General features: G+C 36.4%; 1 protein-coding gene across 4 annotated transcripts in view; it reads left to right on the top strand.

The window, feature by feature from the left end:
- Nucleotides 1-22,092, top strand: part of ccdc85cb (coiled-coil domain containing 85C, b) — a 74,299-nt gene that overhangs the window by 34,189 nt on the left and 18,018 nt on the right. The window contains exons 2-3 of one of the 4 annotated variants that reach the window (XR_015517566.1): nucleotides 13,881-14,893; nucleotides 18,942-19,076. Coding sequence is in view for 2 of the 4 variants with exons in the window: in NM_001002628.1 (NP_001002628.1) it covers nucleotides 13,881-13,960; nucleotides 19,038-19,076 (119 nt within the window). In the remaining 2 variants the exon portion in view is untranslated. 4 annotated transcript variants of the gene reach the window in all.

Genomic DNA, 22,092 nt, shown 5'->3' with positions numbered 1-22,092 from the left:
TACCTAATCATCCCAGCGTCTCCCATATCATTTGTTCAGCGATTCATTTGTTCCCAAACCCCTCCTTAGTGCGAAGCTAATCTGCGCTGATTGGACCGATGACAGCCTGTTGCGATTGGTCGACAGCATTCAGCACTAGACAGAGAGAAATACCCAGCACGGCTTATCAAAAATATTGAAGTAGTCACAGTTAGAGCTGCACAATTAATCGTAAAAGATGGCGATCTCGATTCGACCCCATAGACGATTTTAATCCAGCATTTCTACGATTCTGTCAATCATATTTTCAAGTTCAGGGGGGAAGCGAAAGTGGCCGCACAAGTCTTCACATTGTTTTACATACGTTGTACATTCTCAAAAACCCATAGTGGGAGATATATGACTCTGGCATTATTTGACTGAGGGGAAGCTGACAGTGATCAAGGATGCGTTCTATCTTTGATATCATGCTTGTTTTGTGTGATTCTTCTGAGGAGGACAAGCTTAAAGGTCAGGCCCTGTTGCATTTTTAAAAGTGAAAATGTCTCTTCTTCAATAATGTGATGCATTCTTTCTGTAGTTTTCATGCTCATTGACTTATTTATCTTCTGCTAGCTGTTTTATTGTTTGATGTGGATGGTTCATTTGAATGAAACCAGTTTAAATGCGTCATTGATTTGAACTATCACTTGTGTTTTCGGTTAAGTTAAATAGATTAAGTCAAATGTCGTGCTGTTTTTGGTTTCACAATGATGTTTAATTTCCTTGAGCATCTGAGGAGCTGCATAGCAACCAAGAATTTGAGATTTGGGTGGGACTGTTTGTTTGTCTGGGGAAGCCAGATGAATAGTAGCCGAGGGAGTGTTTGAGGGGGGAAAAAAAGAAAGTCTCTGTGTTTTTTGTTTTGTGGCCCAGAAACTATACAGCTTTAAATAGTGTAGTTTAAGCCGAGAAAAACAACATGAATACCTGTGAGCTAGTAGCTAGTTACTGTGTTAGAAATGGTTTCAAGATACGATTTAAAGTGTTGTTGTTGTCCAGTGCCTAAAACTGCACTTTTGGATCGCTCCTCATACCTCTATCCCAACCCAGGCTTATTCTAAAAATGTACGGTTATACATTTCTGGAGTGTGCCAAATACATGCCAGGACCTATGATTTTTTTTTTGTTTTATTTTTTGTTTTGTTTTTGCGAATCCACCAGAGGCAGCTGTGTATTCTTTTGAAATCTCAAATTTCTCTCGCGAGTGCCATTTGTGTACACTCTTCTCACGTAAATCCACCAGAGGCCGCTGTTGCCTGACTAACTGATTGACTGACCGACCGATCCCCTCATCCTCCTACTTCCCTAAACCCAACCAATAGTGTTTTCGAAAGCACCAATTGACCAGCACCCACCCGCTTTCCTAAACCCTAAATCCAACCGACAGTGAAAAGCAATCCAGAAAAAGAAAAGCCCTAGCCTGATTTTTACCACGTTTTCAGATTTTACCAGTTATTTTTTGATGGACTCGAACCTCGTCATCGCGGTCAACTCCTTTCTGCATTTTTCTGTGTCCACTGGCAAACATGTTGCGCTACTGGACAAACTGGTACCAGTGGGAATATAAAGAGCGGTCAGCTGGTAAACATGAAAAAGAACGGCATCATACTGCCTCGTAGCGTTCACTTTTAATAGACATCCCAAGTCTCCCGGAACTGCATAGAGACTTCCAGATTCCTGCAAATAAGTGATAATCTCTTGGAAATCGCGCGTCTGTCTCCTGGTCCTCAAATACATCGCGCACTCTTCTCGGTTGGATTTATACTTTAGCCTGGTGCTGCAGTGCTCACCTCGTGAAACAGACGAGGCTTTTATACTTGCCGCGTTCATCGTTGTGATATTCTTTAAAACGACAATGCGGCTAATGACGGCGCCTGCGTTTAAATGGTTATTCATCTCTTTTTACGCTTTAACAACTAAGTGTACGCTTAAGTCTGTTTAACAGATTATATTTGAATTACATTATGACATCGATGATGTAAAAGCAACTTTACGATGTTGAAAATATTCACATAAAGCTTTCACCGGAAGTTCATCATTGGCTGAAAAAAAAAAGTCTCAACCGATTTTTGAGGGGTTTTTACGCGTTATATATTTAAAATTAATCATGTGTGTTAACGCAAATTTTGACAGCCCTAATATATATATATATATATATATATATATATATATATATATATATATATATATATATATATATATATATATATATATATATATATATATGTATATATATATATATATGTATATATATATATGTATATATATATATATATATATATATATATATATATATATGTATATATATATATATATGTATATATATATATATATATATATATATATATATATATATATATATATATATGTATATATGTATATATATATATATATATATGTATATATATATATATATGTATATATATATATATATATATATATATATGTATATGTATATATATATATATATATATATATATATGTATATATATATATATATATATGTATATATATATATGTATATATATATATATATATGTATATATATATATATATATATGTATATATATATATGTATATATATATATATATATATATATATATATATATATATATATATATATATATATATATATATATATATATATGTATATATATATATGTATATATGTATATATATATATGTATATATATATATGTGTATATATATATATGTATATATATATATGTATATATATCTATATATATGTATATATAGATATATATATATATATATATATATATATATATATATATATACATATATATATATGTTTCAGTTTATTTTTTTAGAAATAAAGGTTTAAATGAGCATTTCATACAAACATTTTAGAGAAAATATCAGATTGATGGGCCTTCAAAAATTGATCGGAGAAAGAAGTAGGCCCCAAAGTGAAAAAGCTTGAGAATCTCTGCTTTATAGGACTTTTTGGAGAATTGTACATTGAAAGTCTATTTTTGTTTTAGTTTTATTTATATATTTTTTTATGTTTCGTTAATTTTACCCTTCAAAAAAACTTGAATTACAAGCCGGTGGACGATTGTTTAACAGATAGCTGTATAATTGTATATGATGACATGAGACACCTACTGTATACCACTGTTCTGTCATTGCAAATCTTTAAATAAATGTTAAGAAAAAAACTAAAAATATAAATTAATAAAAAAATCACGCTATTATATGCTTGAATATGTAAAGCTAGTTTGTTCAAATCCCTAACAGAGCAATAATAATAGTGATAACTCATTATAAGCCTGTGGAATTCCAGTCAAGATTCAGTATCCAAATGCATGTATGCCTACCCTGTTTATATTTTTTCAAACATTCTTTTCTTCTGCTCTTACTTTCCTGTTCTTATAATGAAGACCAGAAAGCTTGTGCATCAACGTGATTTATTTTCCGACTTTCTTTTTAGCCAAGCTTGAAATCCAAACTCAGACAGATTGAGTTTAGTTCTTTCCCTCCCTCCCATCTCTCTTTAATTTAAGTTTCATTGTCCGCCGAGCTGTAGTTTTCTAACAGAATGAGGTCAGACAGTATGGAATGAATTACTGTACGGACTGTTGTTTCTGCTTGGACTGCCACATCTTGCAGCAATTGATCCAGCAACTTCGTGCACACACCCATCGAAAGCTTGCACTGAGATATTTCCCTCCTGCTATTTTTTATTTTTTTTGCTTTCCTTCAAGATTCATTCAAACATACACACACACACACAAACAGGTTTGTTTTTGTGAATTGTCGGTGACATTCAAACTTTTAATAGGTTGTATAATTTTCATACTAGTCTGTGTTTTCTTTCCCCAACCTTACACCTTAAAAAATGTGGACATTAGCAGTGTCCACATCAGCGTGTTGGAATTTATCTGAAACCCCTGCTGCGTTTTGTGGGCTTTGGGTGTGACTGCCGTTAGGAGGGGCTGCCTGTGATGTCACGAAGACAGCTTCACAGTTGCTGCCCATGCGGCCTTTCCTGAAGATTCCCGCGTGAGCCTTGTGCCGCAGTGTCGGCTATGGAAGTGGGTCATAGCGTTGCTGATGCGATTGGAAGCGACAAAGCGAGAGGGACAGACTCGCTCCCCCACCCCCCAATGCGCTCATCCGCGTCGTGCCGCCACACACAAATACTTCCATGTCAGTTCACTGAGCTAACATGCACAAATAGCTGATCAGCACGTCAGATTGATTTGATTATGATTTCGCTGTGCTGTCTCTCAATACATTTGGAGCTGACTACTGCTTGTGTGTGCAAGAAAGGAATGAACTAAAAGCAGCAGAATAATGGGTGAAATTGGTCAAATTAATGATGCTGCATATATATATATATATATATATATATATATATATATATATATATATATATATATATATATATATATTAGTGCTGTCAATCGATAAAAAAAATAACTAATTAATCGCACCTTTTTCAAAAAATTTATCGCGATTAATCGCATTTAAAATACTGAAACTTGTAATTTTGGCTATTTAAATGTAAAATTAATGTAAACGCAAGACAAAAAATGTTTAAATTCAAAATATAATTGTTTAATAGAATTTTTGTTTAACTTGTACCACAGATTTCTTCATGTAAACAACATACCCACAATAAACCATCAAGATCCTGGCTTGACAGCCATATTTATTACAGAAATGAAAACACAGGCATGTTAATGACATTTAAATTTCAAAACAATCAATGCCAATAAAGAAAACATTGATTTCCATGTTGGATTCTAAGTGGACTGCAAAAAAAATGCCAAAATACAGATATTGCAAATATGGAAAATGAAAAATTATAATAATAAACTATAGAATACAAACTGTTGCACTCATTGTAAAGTTTTATTGCTGTGAGTTGAGAACATTATAGAGTAGAAACAATTTTGTTTAATCCTCCTTTACATTCATCCAGTTGCTAAGACTAGGAGTAACCCGCAAGTGCACAGAGACTCCCAAATGCCCGCAAATGAATGATAATTTCTCGCAAACCGGTCGTTAAATACATTGCACACCCCTCTCGCCCCCTACTCGGATACGTCACTCACTCCACCCATGACACAGACACACACAGACACACACACAATGCGCTGCAGACGTTTTGGCCCTGTAATGCCCTGTCTTTGACAGCTTCACCGGAGACGTTCTGAGTACATTTGCATAAGACACCAATACTCCGATTTTAAAATGATTAAGATAATACTCTTATTAAAGTTCTACCGTGTAGCCTTAAAAGGAACCTTACCTTAAAGGAACACCGAGTCTCGAAATGCGGAGGATTTTCTTTCTGTTCGCCATGCGGTATCAACTTACAACAGAAGTCGAACGTTAAAAATGAAACACCCGAAATTGCATGAAACTTTGGAGAGCCTGGTTATGCGACTAATTGTTTTATACTGAAATTGCCTTCAAAAAGTGCTTCCTTGGTCATTTATTGCATGTTAAACACACGTCCACCACAACAAGAAGTAAAAAAAACCTTTAACTGCGTTAATTGCGTAAAAAATTTTTAATGCGTTAATTATTTAAAATTAGTCGCATGCGTTAACGTGTAAATTTGGACAGCGCTATATATATATATATATATATATATATATATATATATATATATATATATATATATATATATATATATATATATATATATATATATATATATACACACACATCTACACTCACCGGCCAGTTTATTAGGTACAACTTACTGCTAGCGTGTTGGATCCCCATTTGCGTTCAGAACTGCCTTAATCCTTTGTGGCATCGATCACGCAGTTGCTGCAGATTTCTCGGCTGCTCATCCATGGTGCAAATCTCCACTTTCATCACATCCCAAAGGTGCTCTATTGGATTGAGCTCTGGTGACTGTGGAGGCCATTTGAGTTCAGTGAACTCATTGTCATGTTCAAGAAACCAGTCTGAGATGATTCACTTTATGACACGGTGCGTTATCCTACTGGAAATAGCCATCAGCAACAATACTCAGGTAGGCTGTGGCGTTGACAATTGGTACTAATGGGCCCAAAGTGTGCCAAGAAAATATCCCCCGCATCATTACACCACCACCAGAAGCCTGAACCGTTGATAAAGAGCAGGATGGATCCATCCTTTCATGTTGTGGCACTAACTTTCACAGGAGAAATCGTGACTCATCAGACCAGGCAACATTTTTCAAATCTTCTGTTGTTCAATTTTGGTAAGCCTACGCGAGTTGTAGCCTCAGTTTCCTGTTCTTAGCTGACAGGAGTGGCCCGGTGTGGTATTCTGCTGCTGTAGCCCATCTGCTTCAAGCTTCGATGTGTCCTGCATTCAGAGATGCTCTTCTGCATACAGTAACTTGGTTGTAACTATCAGCTCTAACCAGTCTGGCCATTCTCCTCTGACCTCTGGCATTAACAAGTCATTTGCGCCCAAAGAACTTTTACTTATTGGATTTTTATTTATTTATTTATTTATTTTGATCATTCTCTGTAAACTCTAGAGATGGTTGTGCATGAAAATCCCAGTAGATCAGCAGTTTCTGACATACAGTATTCAGATCAGCCCATTCAATTCAATTCAGCTTTATTTGTATAGCGCTTTTACAATGTAGATTGTGTCAAAGCAGCTTCACATAAATGGTCATAGTAACTGGAACAGTGTAGTTCAAACAGGTTTCAAACAGTTTTCACGGTGGCCAGTGATTAGCGCTGTTGCCTCACAGCAAGAATGCCCTTGGTTTAATTCCTTTCCAAACCAGGCGACATTTCTGTGTTTTCGTTCTCCCCGTGGTCGCGTGGATTTTCCCCGGGTCCTCCGGTTTCCTCCCACAGTTCAAAACAAGCACCCTAAACAATTAATCCAAATACTTTAGCTAAACTCTGAGAACACCTTCTCAGCATCCATATCTGACACTTAGCTACAATAAGCAGGAGGGGGAGTCATCGAGATCTACCTGAGCTCAAACTCCCCTCTCGCCTTGCAACAGGAGGGAGCCCATTGCTCGAGGATCTTATAAGCTCAGGGCTCTCTCCCGGGACAGCACGCCAAATTAGTTTTATTATCAATCATCAGCTAAGTGTGAACTCTTGAAAGGGACTAAGCCGAAAAGAAAATGAATGAATGAATGTTTCTCAAATTAAAATATTTTGTGTTCGAAAAAAGTTTTTTCCCCAGACATTTAAAAGAATATCTTTTAGAACAATAATCACAATACCGTGAAACCGTGATATTTTTATCCAAGGTCATACCATCAGAATCTTATATCGGCCCATGCCTAGTCATCTATAAAGGATTCACTATACTCTTAAAGGGCACCTAGGTTACCCCTTTTTTCAGATTTAATATAAGTCTTTTACGTCTCTAGAATGTGTATATAAAGTTTCAGATCAAAATACCCATCAGATTTTTTATTATACCTTTTACAAGATGCTGTCTTATACTGATTTCCAGCAGGGGGTGGTTTTGTCGTACTGTGCCTTTAAGCTTTTTCTTTCCCGCCCACTGTTTCTACATGCCTCCTCCCTCAGCTGCGTCAGACAACAGACAGACTTAAAGGAAGAAGGTCTCACGTAGCGTTTGTGAGAAATACTACAGTAAGAACTAACCTTTACTAATCAGTATTGTGAAGTTGCATTGATGAGTCACACACAATATCGTTACAAAGTTAACGCGCGTGCACACACACACACACACACACACACACACACACAAACACACACACATACACACGCAGGCAGGCAGACAGACAAAGCGCGCTTAGCCTAGTTAAGGCTAACCTCAAGTGTGGATATCTGTTATGCTAATGTACAAAATAAACCTGATTTAACTTCCACAAACCGGGATTGAAGCGTCTTCTTTTATAATTGTTCTGACACGCGGCTGTGCTGATGAAGTAAAGCTGAAGTAAATCGCTGTAATTAATTACACACATACTCTGTTTTAAAACACTTTAAACATGTAAAACTTACTCTTAATCACATTTAATGATGATTGCTGATCCTAGCGAACAGAACAGACCTTTTATTCCCGGTTGCTTTGCGTATGTCTGTCTGGTCTTGTTGACATATACACGCGACTACCGGAACATGTTAATGCGCGCAGCTGTCAATCAATTCGGTGGGCGGGGGGATCGCACACCTACGTAATGGTGCGATCGATTTGAAAACAGCTCCAATTGGCCGACCCTTTTTTTGTAGTTAAATTAAAAAAAAGGACTGGGTGTGTTCATATCACCCCAGTATTACGGTCTATACACTATACCAACACACAGATCTGTCCAAACAGCTTGAAAAGTAGATTTTTTATCATAGGTGCCCTTTAATAATAATAATATTAATAATACATTTTATTTATAATGCACTTTTCTAAGACCCAAAGCGCTACAACAACAGAGAAATCAACAGAGAACAGAGAAATCAACAACAGAGAAATCAAACATGCAATAAATTGAAACACACAGGCTTCATTGAAAGAGTTACTCACAAGTTCAGCTGAACAGTCTGCTTTTACACTGGTAAAATAACTACCAGTTCTAATCTAATGACACCGGAAACCTTCTTACAGTATGTTGAAAATAAGCTGGATATAAAAATAAAATTAAAGCCAAAGGCTGGCAAATGAACATCAGTTATGTATTCATCTCATGTGGAAAGTTATGCAGACAAAAAAAACATTCAGCTTCCCTGGAATGGCAGGAATTGAATTTCCAAAACAGCTTTAGGGCATTGGAGTCACATTTCCAATTGCTGGTTGTGGATTGGAGTGATTTTTGGTTGTGAGAGGATCTCTCCTCTAGGTCGCTGGTCCAGGGCTTTTGCGGATCAGAGTTGATTTTTAATCGGCTTGGCTCGTGCCCATAGTTCAGTCAGCCAGATGAAGTTAGATTAGCGTGTCGCTAGGGATTTGAAGCTGCCCAGCAGTGCTTCACTGTCCACGGCTGAGGGCTTTATTCAGAACACAGCTGTAGCTTTAGCTATTAGGCTAATAACTATACTGTCCATCTTCTACACCCTGCCAACACTATCATGTCATGTTTATTTCAGGGTGAATATACAATTGAAGGCAGAATTATTATTCCTGTGTTTTTTTCCCCCAAATTTCTGTTTAACGAAAAGAAGATTTCTTCAACACATTTCTAAACATAATAGTTTTAATAACTCATTTCTAATAACTGATTTACTTTATCTTTGCCATGATGGCAGTATAAGATTTGAGTAGATATTTTTTATAGAAGCAAGACACTTCTACACAGCTTAAATTGACTTTTAAAGGCTTAACTAGGTTAATTGGGTTAACTAGGCAGGTTAGGGTAATTAGGCAAGTTATTGTATGATGATGGTTTGTTCTGTAGACTATCGAGAAAAATATATAGCTTAAAGAGGCTAATAATTTTAACTTGATGCTGCTTAAAAAATTAAAAACAACTGAGTTATGTGAAAGATGTCATAAAGAAATTAAAAATCAATTATGAAAAGAATTTGATTGGAAAGTAAAAGTTAGGTACTTTAAAACTCTTATTTTAATATCTACATATGTAAAAGGACCATCTGTTGCTTTGTGTTGGAGAAAATGTGGTCAAATTGGAGATCATACACACATTTTTTGGGACTGTCCTAAGATTCAAGAATTTTGGAAAAATGAAATAGATATTAGATATAGAAATACCCCTCGATCCAGTTATGTGCTTACTGGGAGCACTGCCTAAAGAAATGTTTAATGATTTTATTGCTGGTTGCAAAAAAAAATGATAACAGTACATTGGATGGAAGAAAGTTCTCCAAAGGTGGCTCAGTGGATTTAGAGACTTAAACAGGTCTATATAATGGAAAAAAATGACGGCATGCCTACAAATGAAGACTGATATTTTTCTGAAGAGGTGGAAAAGTGTTATGACACATTTATATATGTATATTTAGAGGTTTCTTGACATATTATCACTGTAATTTGATGTAACTACAATGCAACCTTAAGTAACTTGATGTACTAATGTATCCCCTGCAAAGTAATTATGATGGCAATACCTTTTATTTATTTATTTAAAATTATAATTTTTTTATTGATTTTCCTTCTTTATTTTTCTTTCTTTATTTTTGTTATTAATATAATTCCATAATTATTATTTTTGTATTATTTTATGTATCCCCTTGCGTATAAGGGGTAAACTGTTGGGTAAGGGGTTGTTCTGTAAAAAAAACATATTGAAAAATCTTAAATAAAAAGTAAAAAAAAAAACTGCTTTTATTCTAGCCGAAATAAGACTTTCTTCAGAAGAAAAAATATTATCAGACATACTGTGAAAATTTCCTGAATCTGTTAAACATCATTTGGAAAATATTTAAAAAAGAAAATATGATTATGAAAGTATATATGAAATTGCTAAGAAAGTTTATGATTATCCACAATAGTGAAATTATCAGTATTGCACGGTAAAAAATGTTAGGTTTGACACAATCGAACTGCGTTGGGACAGCATGAATGAATTAGGTTAGCTTGTTAACTTTTACTAATTTAAGTGGATTGAACATAAAGCAAAGTTATCCTCCAAAAAACTGAAGAATTGTGTTGTTTTAGCTAATTCTAAATAATTAGTTTGACCAAAAAGCAAAGGTAATCTTTTAAATGTGTGTATATATATATGTCATATCCGAGATTTTTACAAAAACTTAAATGTATTGATTGATTTTAAAATGGTTTACTGAGGATTTCAGTGCACATATACATTATTTTGTTTTTTTTTTCTTCATTAGGAAACTTTTAGGCCCATTTACACTAGTACGTTTTAGTTTTAAAATGGCGTTTTAGAATGAAAACGATCCGCGTCCATACTAGCGTTTTACCCATCATTTCTGAACAACTCTACACCACACCACTGAAAATGCACATCATGTGACCACACACACACACACACACACACACTCTCTGGCATGCGCTGCAGCATAGCTACCCAAATGAGAACTGTGCTTGTCGGACTGCTCATCAAGGATCTACCGCTGGATCTAATCTCACTAAATTTAATTCATCTTGTTGTTAATATCTAACAACATATTCCCCGACTTTGGTCTTTTGAATCTATTACTTGTTCTCAGGTAACGTGTTTTGGCCATAGATATATACATTAGAGGTCGCCTGGCCTGTTGTTGTCTATTGGACGGAATGCGTCAATAGTGCCGCCATCTTGCTACAGGGTAGCGCTCCTTTGAAATGAATGCGGGACCAAGGTACAGTGGAGGACTGTGGCCATCCAAAGCCAGAGATATACACATACAGTATACACATATATCTATGATCTGGAGTTTTCCTGGATGTTAGTATGTAATTTTTTTTTTCTAATTACGAAAATTATAATTTTACATCACTTTTCTACATTGATGGATCAGTGACCGCACGGGCATTCCTGACAAAAAGCTTGTGTTTGTGTGTACAGTAATGTAATATCCACCCTCCCTGTTAAATTTAATCTAATCATGTCCTGAAACACAGCTCCTCTCCTGCTTTCACTTCTCATACTGACGGAGGGAGCGATCCGTTTGTGATTGAATCCCCCGAACTTCTCTTTCACTAACGTTAGCCGACATAATACAAGTTTCTGGCAGCGCAGCATCTCGTTGTCATATTTCTTTTGCATTGTTTGCTGATATTATTCAACAAAACTATCATAAGCCGAGTGTTTAGTGCGAGTGGGAGCTGCTTTGCCGTATGGTGAATGCAGTAAGTGACTGTTATCATCAATAACGTTACCTGATTAGCACAAAAGTTCAGAACATACAAAAACAGAAAAAAACTTAATATTACCTATGAAATTCTGCATTTGTGCTTTGTTTTCTTTGTTTGCTCGTTACTACACCCGTAGACAGCGCTAAAGTCCCGCATCTTCACGTAATAACACTGTCTTGACTAGTGCGGTTGAATGACATTTGTCCTGGGAGCACTGTACCAATGTGGCGGCGCTATTGACGCATGCTCAGGGTCCCTATGCGATATCTAGTGTATATATCTATGGTTTTTAGGGTTGGGCATCTAAGCTATAATGCCGATCCGATGCGCATCTCGATACAAAGAATACGATCCGATATATTAGCGATACATTTGTGACATATTGCGATGCAACACGATACGATTCACACCCATATCACGATACGATTCGATATTTCAGCACTAACTTATTAGATCAAGTTTATGAGATTATGTAAAAGAGGATGCTGTGCCATTGAATGAGTTTGATTATTTATAAACCAAGCAAAACCAAGACTTTTTTTACAAACTGGCTCTTCTCTCAGAGCCAGAGTGTCAGTTTACAGTAGAGGGCCATTTTAGAACATATAGCACATATTATTTAAGTATTTTCAAGATAAACAGAATGTATAAGTGCAATATATATTAAAAATATATATATATTTGCACTCTTTCAACATAAAGGTTTACCATTGCACAACAAGAATTGTGATTTAACTTTTCAACTATGAAAACAAGTTTTACAAAGATATTTTGCCACTGATTATTCAAAACTTAAGGTTGTGAACTAGCAGTGTTATGCTGCTTTGAAACATCACTGTCACTGTAAACAACAGGCTAATAAAAATATAACAAACCAGCAATCTTCTTGCTCTGAGATGGTCAAACTACCCACTGTGCCACCCATTATTTTTATCATTATTATTATTAATATTATTATTATTATAATTAAATAAAAATTAACAGGAGGAGGTTTTTAAAACCTTCGTTCTCCGTGACACTAGGCTGAATATCTTTGCAGGTGAACAATGCAATTGCATTCGTTATTGGCGTAGAGCGCACAAAACTGTTGCGCACGGAAAAAAAACTTGCAATGCTTTTCTCACCACTTTTGGAGCTGGTTGAAGCAGTGCGAAAGCCGGGGATGCAGGAACACTGGAAGATGCTTTCACAACAACACCGTGGCGCCGCTTCAAGTGAGATTTCAGATTACTCGTACTGCCCGCGTATTTTACAGATGCGCGGCACATTTTGCAAATTGCATCTGTCCTGTCATGTCGTCCATCCCTAAATCCATAATGTTGCTTGCCATACTTTAGATTTAAAACTCAGTGAGGAATAAAATGTTTGTTTTGCTTCTCGCGCTTTCTGAGGGCGCTCCACTAGCTTCATCCGCACACCTGATACACTAAGTTGTAGTGTGAGTGTACACATCCGCAAATCCGTTGCTAAGGCTTACTTTATGTAGGTCGATTAAATTATGCGCCAAAAACAGGTTGACAACACTTGTTAATAAATAAAAAATACATTCTATATTAAAAATATAAGCTGTATCTCGGAAAAATCGATGCATCTCGCAAAAACCGATGCATCTCGATTTGCTTCCAAAATTTCATTCATCCTCTGCTGCTCAACCGATGCACTCGCATCGTGCACGCGCATGACCGCGTATCGATACATATCGATGAATCTTCCCATCCCTAATGGTTTTGGCTTAGCGCAAAGAACAGTTAATAATTAATGTACCACATGCATTCTGTATATTGACTGATTGCTTGCCTTTATTTCCTATAATGTATACACTTAATGTACGTTATACTTTTATAATGGCCATTATTGATAATTAAAACTGATAATTGTTTTCATTTTATTGTTAAGAAAGTGAAACAATGTAGCCAGGGTGATGCGAATGCGCTTATAGAGTACGCTGTTCCCTTTGAAGATTTACCCGACATGTCCACGGGAGTTTGTTTTCTATATCAAACTTGCAAAGTCTGAACTTACAAGGAGAGGATGCAGGACTGAAATGTTTAGAACGGTAATTATTTGTTTAGAATCTCAATTATTGTGAATTAGCTTGGAATTGAATATTATTTGGACGTTTGTCTTGCAGATGCATCCTCCAACTACATTCGGCAGCTGGAAACCAAGGTCCGGATTCTAGAGGACAATAACAACAAACTGCTGTCACAAGTAAGTAATTAAAAAATAAGCAATCTATGCCTAGGTTTCGGTTCTGTTACAACTTCACTGTTTGATATTTGGGCTTATGAGAGTGGGAGCCAATCTTGAATTCATGATGGGACAAACTGTGTCAAATGTGGCGCACAGTATCCCCTCCAGCAGGATGAAGGAACAGCTTACCGTCACGCCAGGATTGTGTGGGCATCATGAAGTGTCTGTGTCCTCGATTTAACCTCTCTTGTGGAGAATGAGTGGGTTTTACCATCCAAAAGAGCATTGAACTTCATCTAATTATCCCGAGGCCATCACAATCAGTTTGCCTATATCACAGATGTATTCGCCTGATATTGTAGAGACATCTACAACAAAACACTAGCCATGAACCCATCCAAGCAGAGCAGTGGTGCAGCCCACTCTCCGCTACACTTGAATAGGATTGGGTTAGTTCTTTCACCTTAAGCTTGTGTAGGTGGGAATAAAACGTGCCTGTTAAAAGAATTGAAGGTGCAATTAAATGTTCATCTCTTAAAATGAACCTAGCGTGTTGCTGTTTAAAATCTCAATAGGCTTGCAGGTAAAGGATGGTTCACCCAAAGCAAATAACTTAGAATGACCAAGAGACGACACTCAATAGAACGTTCCATTGCAACAGCAGCGCTCAGCAACAGCCCCGGATTCCGCCATTTGGGAGTGAAAGCAGTCGGCTGTCCATTGGATCTTATTGCTGTCGCGATGGCGAGCAGCTGCTTTGTTTTCTATTTATTTATTTAAAAAGCGCATTAAAGCTGAGATATAACCTGAAAGATGACAATACAGCACTTACCATCACAATCATCAGCACTTTTAATAGTTTATTTTACAGACTTATAATATGCTGTTGTTCTATTAGAGTTTCTATTGGTTGGCTGGTTTTATCTGGTTGACCAGGCTGGTTTTAGAGGGGTTTTGGCCACTTCCAGGCTGGTTTCCAGCCATTTCCAGCCTGGTCTTAGCTGGTCAGACTGGGAGATGACAAGCTAAAACCAGCTTTACTAGCCTAGCCAAGCTGGAAGTCCAGCCAAAACCAGCTTTGACCAGCTTAAACCAGGCTGGTCAAGCTGGTTTTTGCTGGATTTGGCTGGTCTTTTGCTATTTAAACAGCGTAGCGCAACACCTCAAAACGACTCTTGCACCAAGCTGAAACTACCAAAAGACTACTGCGCCACGCCTTGCGCCACACTGCGCCGGGTGTATGATAAGGCTCATTATGTTTAATCTGTGTTTTAAGCATCTTCACTGTAAGAATAAAACTTTAGCTACAAAAGTCCTTCAGTCAAGAGCAGTGAGGGATTTTCTCCATTTGTTGTTTGACTAATGATAAAAACAGGCAACAGCAGGAATATTGCGCACTGTCACTTTAAGAATAGTGCGTCTCTGATATAGTTTCTCTTTATCATGTCTTTTGATTCTCAACTTGTTTTGTATACTTGTAAATAAGTATTGCATTATTTACAAACCATTTATTTAAGCATAGTTGGTGGTTTTTCAGATCATTCAGAATGAGTTAGCAAATGATTAATAAAGTAATGAAATTAACATTTATAATTCTTGTTATTCAGGCATGTACCAATAGTTAATTTGTATGTTATTAAATGCTTTATTAACTCAACGTCATCCAGTTTTGAGACCTAATCTAAAGTGAAGACTATTTATGCTTTATAAAGGCCTTATAAATGACTATTGAAGAGTCAGTTAAATTCTAAAAAGGAAAAAAGTACATAAACAACATTATTCATTTCTATTTATTTGAAGAGACACAAATCAAACTGTAACAAATGAAAGGAAAATCTGTGCAACCTGATCTAAAATAAAATTACTGTACAGTTTAAACATTGCATCTTGCTATATTGTTAAAATTATTATTTTGTTGTTGTTTTATCCAATTTTGTTGTATTTTGACACTCTTGTTTTTCAGCAATGTTTATTATTTATAGTAATTTTGCTTTTTAGATAAGATTGCAAAGATTATTGTTCATTTGATACCAAGTCTTTAAGTATTATTTATAAGGGATTTATAATGCATGAATAGTCCTCACTTTAGATTAGGTCACAAAACTGCATGAAGTTGACTTAATAAAGCATTTGTTAACATACATAGTAACCATTAATATGTGCCTAAATAATAAGATGTATAAACCTTGATTTCAAAAGTTTATTAATCATTTGCTAACTCATTATGAATGATCTTAAAACCTCCAACTACTCTTAAATACAAATGGTTTGTAAATAATGCAATACTTAAATTAGTAATGAAAATCAATTATTAACAAAGGATGAAAGTACAATTATTAAGCACATTATACATGTGGTTGTAAGTCAAGAATACAGCATTTGTAGCTACAGTTATAAATTGCTTACTAACATTTATTAATGTAGACTTAATGCTTTACAAATAATGAATTTACTAGATGCTAATGCCTAATAAATGGTTCAAAGTGTGTAGTTATTATAAAGTGTTACCGAATATCCTTTAGCATTTCACATTTTGTGTTCCAGCAAAGAAAGTATAGTGGTCCAAAAATGTTCAGTTCATTGGGTGATTTATTCCTTTACAATGTAGTGAGACTGAAAACACTGTGTGGGCTCTGGAAATACTGACACAAAGAAGTTCCAATGAAGGCCTTTGTAGGTAGCCTTCAACACGATATTCACAGAAGCAAATCCAAAAGTGCTGCCAGGGCTGTCGGCTTGAAAGAAAAAGTCCTTGGATCTGCAATAATTCTCGCTTTTAATCATATATCCTCATTACGTTTTCATCGCCAGCCCCCCTCCGTCTCGCAGTGGATGTGGGTGTAGCAGACGGCGATACGCTTAAATTGTTGCGCCTTTCCGAGGCAAAGCTCTTTCTCCGAACATGTGGAACAGAGTGCTTTGAATGTCTGAAAGCATTTTTTATCCCCAGGTTGGAAAGCACTTTGTAAGGCTATGATTAAAATGCAAGAGAGTTGCTTTCTCCCTCTGGTCAAATAAGAGAATACGGGCTGCTGTCCTCTGAGAAGGACTGAATTCACTTGAAGCGTGATTAATTCAGAGGAGAGCTCAATCCTTCAGAGAACGCTGTCCTGAGCGCACATAAACTGAGCTGAACTCTTGATTTCCCAGGATACCTACGTTAAGCTTTCTCTGCAAGCCCTTTCAACTGTTGTCATCGATGACACTTTTTTAACCTCTTTTACACCTGCGTGACTCCGAGATTAAAAGGTCCGTTTTCATGGAAAGGTCCAGCAAGTATTCATTTTGCAGACGTTCATGTCCTGTCTCCTTATAGAATCTGGTCGATTATAAAACAATATATTTCTGTGGTTATTGTGAGGAGCACCTGCAGTTACTCTGTCTGGACACCTGCATGAATTTGAGGATAACAGACTGTATTGATCTAGTATCATTCATTCATTCATTTTCTTGTCGGCTTAGTCCCTTTATTAATCTGGGGTCGCCACAGCGGAATGAACCGCCAACTTATCCAGCAAGTTTTTACGCAGTGGATGCCCTTCCAGCCGCATCCCATCTCTGGGAAACACACACACACACACTCACACACACACTACGGACAATTTAGCCTACCCAATTCCTACCCAAAACCTGTACTGCATATCTTTGGACTGTGGGGGAAACTGGAGCACTTGGAGGAAACCCACGCGAAGGCAGGGAGAACATGCAAACTCCACACAGAAACGCCAACTGAGCCGAGGTTCAACCCAGCGACCTTCTTGCTGTGAGGCGACAGCACTACCTACTGCGCCACTGCCTCGCCCTGATCCAGTATCACCAATTAGATAATCATTAGGAAAATAGACTTGGGAACTTGTTGAAGTCAGAATTATTAGCCCCTCTTTCTTTTTTAAATATTTCTCAAATGATGTTTTACAGAGAAAGGAAATTTTCACAGGATGTCTGATAAAATTTTTTCTTCTTGAGAAAGTCTTATTTGTTTTATTTCGGCTAGAATAAAAGCAGTTTTTAATTTTTTAAACACCATTTTAAGGACAAAATTATTAGCCCCTTTAAGCTATTTTTTTCCGACAGTGTACAGAACAAACCATTGTTATACAATAACTTGCCTAATTACCCTAAACTGCCTAGTTAAACCTTTAAATGACACTTTAAGCTGCATAGAAGTGTCTTGAAAAATATCTACTCATATTATTTACTGTCATCATGGCAAAGATAAAATAAATAATGTATTAAAAATGAATTATTAAACCATTATGTTTAGAAATGTGTTGAAAAAATCTGCTCTGTTAAACAGAAATTGGGGAAAAAATAAACAGGGGGGCTAATAATTCTGACTTCAACTGTAGGTGTTTTGAAATTTTTCCTTTATTGTAATTTTATGCGTGACAAATGTGTTTAAATATACCAAATTATGTATTTAAATTTGTTTCCCACCGAATTAAAACAAACTGAATCCATTCCAAACGGTACTGTATTTTACTCATGTGTCTAATTATAAGTGTGTTCATCAGATGACAGGTTATGTTGAAGGACATTCATTGTTGCTGTCCAAACACTGTGGTTGAACACATAAACACTGGTTTTGCAGTTTGAAAAGAAAAGTACATAAGATTCCTTAAGCCATTAGATCTCAAACTGGATTCCTGTAGGGCCACAGCACTGCACAGTTTTGTCCTATAATAAAACACACCAAAAACACACCAACTACTCAAAGCCTTCAAGGTTAAAGGAAACTATTAAGTAACCCAGCTGAAAAATCCAGCTTAAACCAGCCTAGGCTTGTTGGCTGGTTTTAGCTGGTTGACCAGCCTGGTTTTAGAGGGGTTTTGGCCATTTCCAGGCTGGTTTCCAGCCATTTCCAGCCTGGTCTAATCTGGATAATGTCCAGTTGGACTGGACTGGAAAATGATATAGTTGGTTTTGGCTGGGCTCCAGGTCATCTACCAGCCTGGCCAGCTAAGACCTGGCTGGAAATGGTTGAAAACCAGCCTGGAAGTGGCCAAAGTGAAACTCTTTGAATAGGTAACCAATGACAAACTGTGTAAAAATGTATTTGTTTAATTGGTTTGTAAATGTCTCTTGTGTCCTCTAGCCCTGTAGCCGCTACAGCTTATCAAAGCTGTCCATGAAGGTAACTTTATCACACTTTTACTAAGTGGTGGTGGACTCTGTTTCTTCTAAGCTCTTATCTGGCTTGTTTCTTACGATGTTTCTCTATTCACATTCTTTGTGACTTAAAGGCTGGTGTGCAAAATGGCATGCTAGGCTAAGTGCTTGTGCTAACATGCTACTGTGCTCGGGGGCTTTGGCGCATGAGCTCATATGCTTGTCCCTCTGTGTCGAAACATCTTTCCGATCTTATCTTTTATTTAAACAGCACAGGTAGTGCAGCGTCAATTTTTCATGTCTAACAAACTAAGAGATGTAAAGATGAATGTGAAGGGATCTGAATTTTTAACGAATAGACTCATATATCTATCTTAAGCACTGTCTCATAAAATGCACCACTCTGTGTTTTAGCACTGTTTGAATACAGTTGAATTGCATTATATAAGAAATGGTAAATCTATTGGGTTGTCTGAATGCTATGTCTGTTTTAAAGCAACCCTATAATTACTGCCAGACCTTGGGAATTCACATAAAAACATTTATGTGTACAAAAAGAAACAAAACAAAACAAAATGTAGGACATTTTGTAGAACAAGTTACAGTGTTTGTCAATAATTTACTGCTGGGGTGAAGTTGTTAGACAAGAATAGGAATGAACTTTGTCGTAAAGCACTATTGCTAAAATATAAAAGCTTACTAAGGCCCAATCCCAATTCTATTTTTGTACCCCTTCCCCTTGGCCCCTTAAAACCGAGGGTGAAAGGGAAGGGCTTTAAAATTTAGCCCTAAGAATTGGGACAGCACTACACACCTGCACGAGTTGTCATATGTCATCGTGATCTCTTGCTTCATATAAGATCAGACGATCACGACTGCTGTAGTTATTCCAGTTGTGTTATTTTTTGGTGTTTATCTTCAGGAGATTACTGAAGGCATATATTATGTTATCATAATGATATAATGTCGCAATAAGATCATAACTATACTGTGCATTTACACCAAAGCCATATTCATCAACACCAAAAACGATATTAACTTAGCAGACACTGTAAAAAGCCCATTCCCAGCCACTAGACTTTTCTGACAGGGTATTCCAGTGTCAACGAGTGTCAGAATGTTGTGGAACTGCTATACAGGAGTTATGATTATGGATTATAGATCGCAAAATTTAGCGGGTTTTATTTCAGCATTTTTTTTTACATGACTGTAAAACATGAACGCAGTTATGAATATATTAAAACATGTGCTTCTCTGTTGTTAAAATTCATAATAATGACACTTATGGCTGGTGTATTCTGGGAAATTTTCTTACTCCTTTGTTTTCGAATGTGGTCATGAAAAATCTTAATTCGAAGGTCTATTCACCCCTTCCCCTTACCCCCTAAGTCTTCCAGCTAAAGAGAATTGGGACACCCCTACCCCTTCACGGGAACGCACAAAACGATGAATATAAAACGGTAAGGGGAAGGGCTAAAGGGTAGAATTGTGCCTTAAAGTCTATAGTGACCACATTAATTGATGCAACTCATACCTACACTGTAAACAAATAATGGTTGCCTTAAATTTTTAAGCTGAATCATATTAACCTTATGAGTCCATTGAACTTATGTCGCGCTAAACAGCTTACTTAACTTATAAAATTTAAGTTAGAACATGATTAACTTTAATAAGTTACAATGACCTAAAAACCTATTCTGTCAGGTCTAAGCGTTCATATAATTTTTTTCAGTGTAGTAAAAGGTTTGTTAAAAAGTCCTGTCGTACATGCTTAACTTAATCCTTTTACTACTTAAGCACAGGTCTTTGTGTTCATCCGTTTTACTAATTACTGCATGATGTTGTCAGAGCAACTATTCACCCAGGTAAGGAATTTTGGCCCTTTGAATAGGCTGCATTCCAGCAGTGCAGGTATTTCAGAGGCTGAACCCATTTCTGTTATCACTGACAAAACCTAATGTCATTCTACAGGAATTTTGACACTCCCTCGGGGCGATTGAATCGGCTTAAAAGAACAAAATAACAAGGTTTTTTTTACGGAATGTATTGCAAATAGAAGGATTAAAGCTGTGCTGTTTATAATCCAACACAAAAAAAATACTAGTCATGTATATCAAAAATTATATAGTTATTGAACTATACTATAGTTAAGTAATTGATTTAATCTGTTGTGTTAATTATATAGTTGTTGTGACTGTACTACAACTAATGTAAAGAAGTTACACTAATTTTTGTACAACTATTCATGGTATATTATACTTCAATACATCACATTTTATTTTAGTGAATACAACCAGTTATATTCCGCCCGGGTCCGTGACGTCATCGACTTTCGCTTTAAGATTTAAAGGGCTAGCATTGCACCAGACCCCCGTAAGTGGTTTCGTTTGAAAGTGTAGAATCTATATTTTATGCACATATGCATCACTTTGGTTTTAATTCCACTGTACAAAAGTTATTTACTCTTAAATACACAGTAATTTGGATACCCGAGCTGGGTATTGTTCATTTTCATATTTCTCATATGGTTCATATATGACACATGTACAAGTTATAGCTCAAATGAAAGCTCTTGCCGGTGCTCATACGGTTCTAGCATTCTTTTTACTGAATTATATACACATATCAAGCTGTTGTCGAATGAATCGCGGTGTTTCCATGGCGCAGAAGTGAAAACAATACATTTATGATCAATAAGCAGCCCCAGATAGCACAGACAGCTGTCATCTCTTACCTTATGCTGTGTGCTTCAGGGCCATTTCTCCTCTGTTTTTGAGGTGATGTGCATAAGTAATCCTTTTATATGTCAGACGTGGTCCAAACACAGTGAATTATGTTTGATCAAACAAAAGAATAGTGAAATATGAAAACAATGATCGCTCCCTGTGGCTTATGTAGCACCTCTCATTAGTTGGAATACAATAACTTTTGCATAGATTATGGTAGAGACATTTTTCTTTTTTCCTATGACTACTGACATGTGCAGGAACCACCAAAATTAACCCTAGACCACACAGAACCTAAAAGGTAAACTATCAAAT

This window comes from Danio rerio, chromosome 20 (assembly GCF_052040795.2).
Source record: "Danio rerio strain M-AB ecotype USA chromosome 20, GRCz13ab, whole genome shotgun sequence".
In the NCBI taxonomy this organism is placed as follows: Eukaryota; Metazoa; Chordata; class Actinopteri; order Cypriniformes; family Danionidae; genus Danio; species Danio rerio.
Note: the sequence above shows the minus strand (reverse complement) of the source record. Positions and strands in the feature narration are given on the sequence as shown.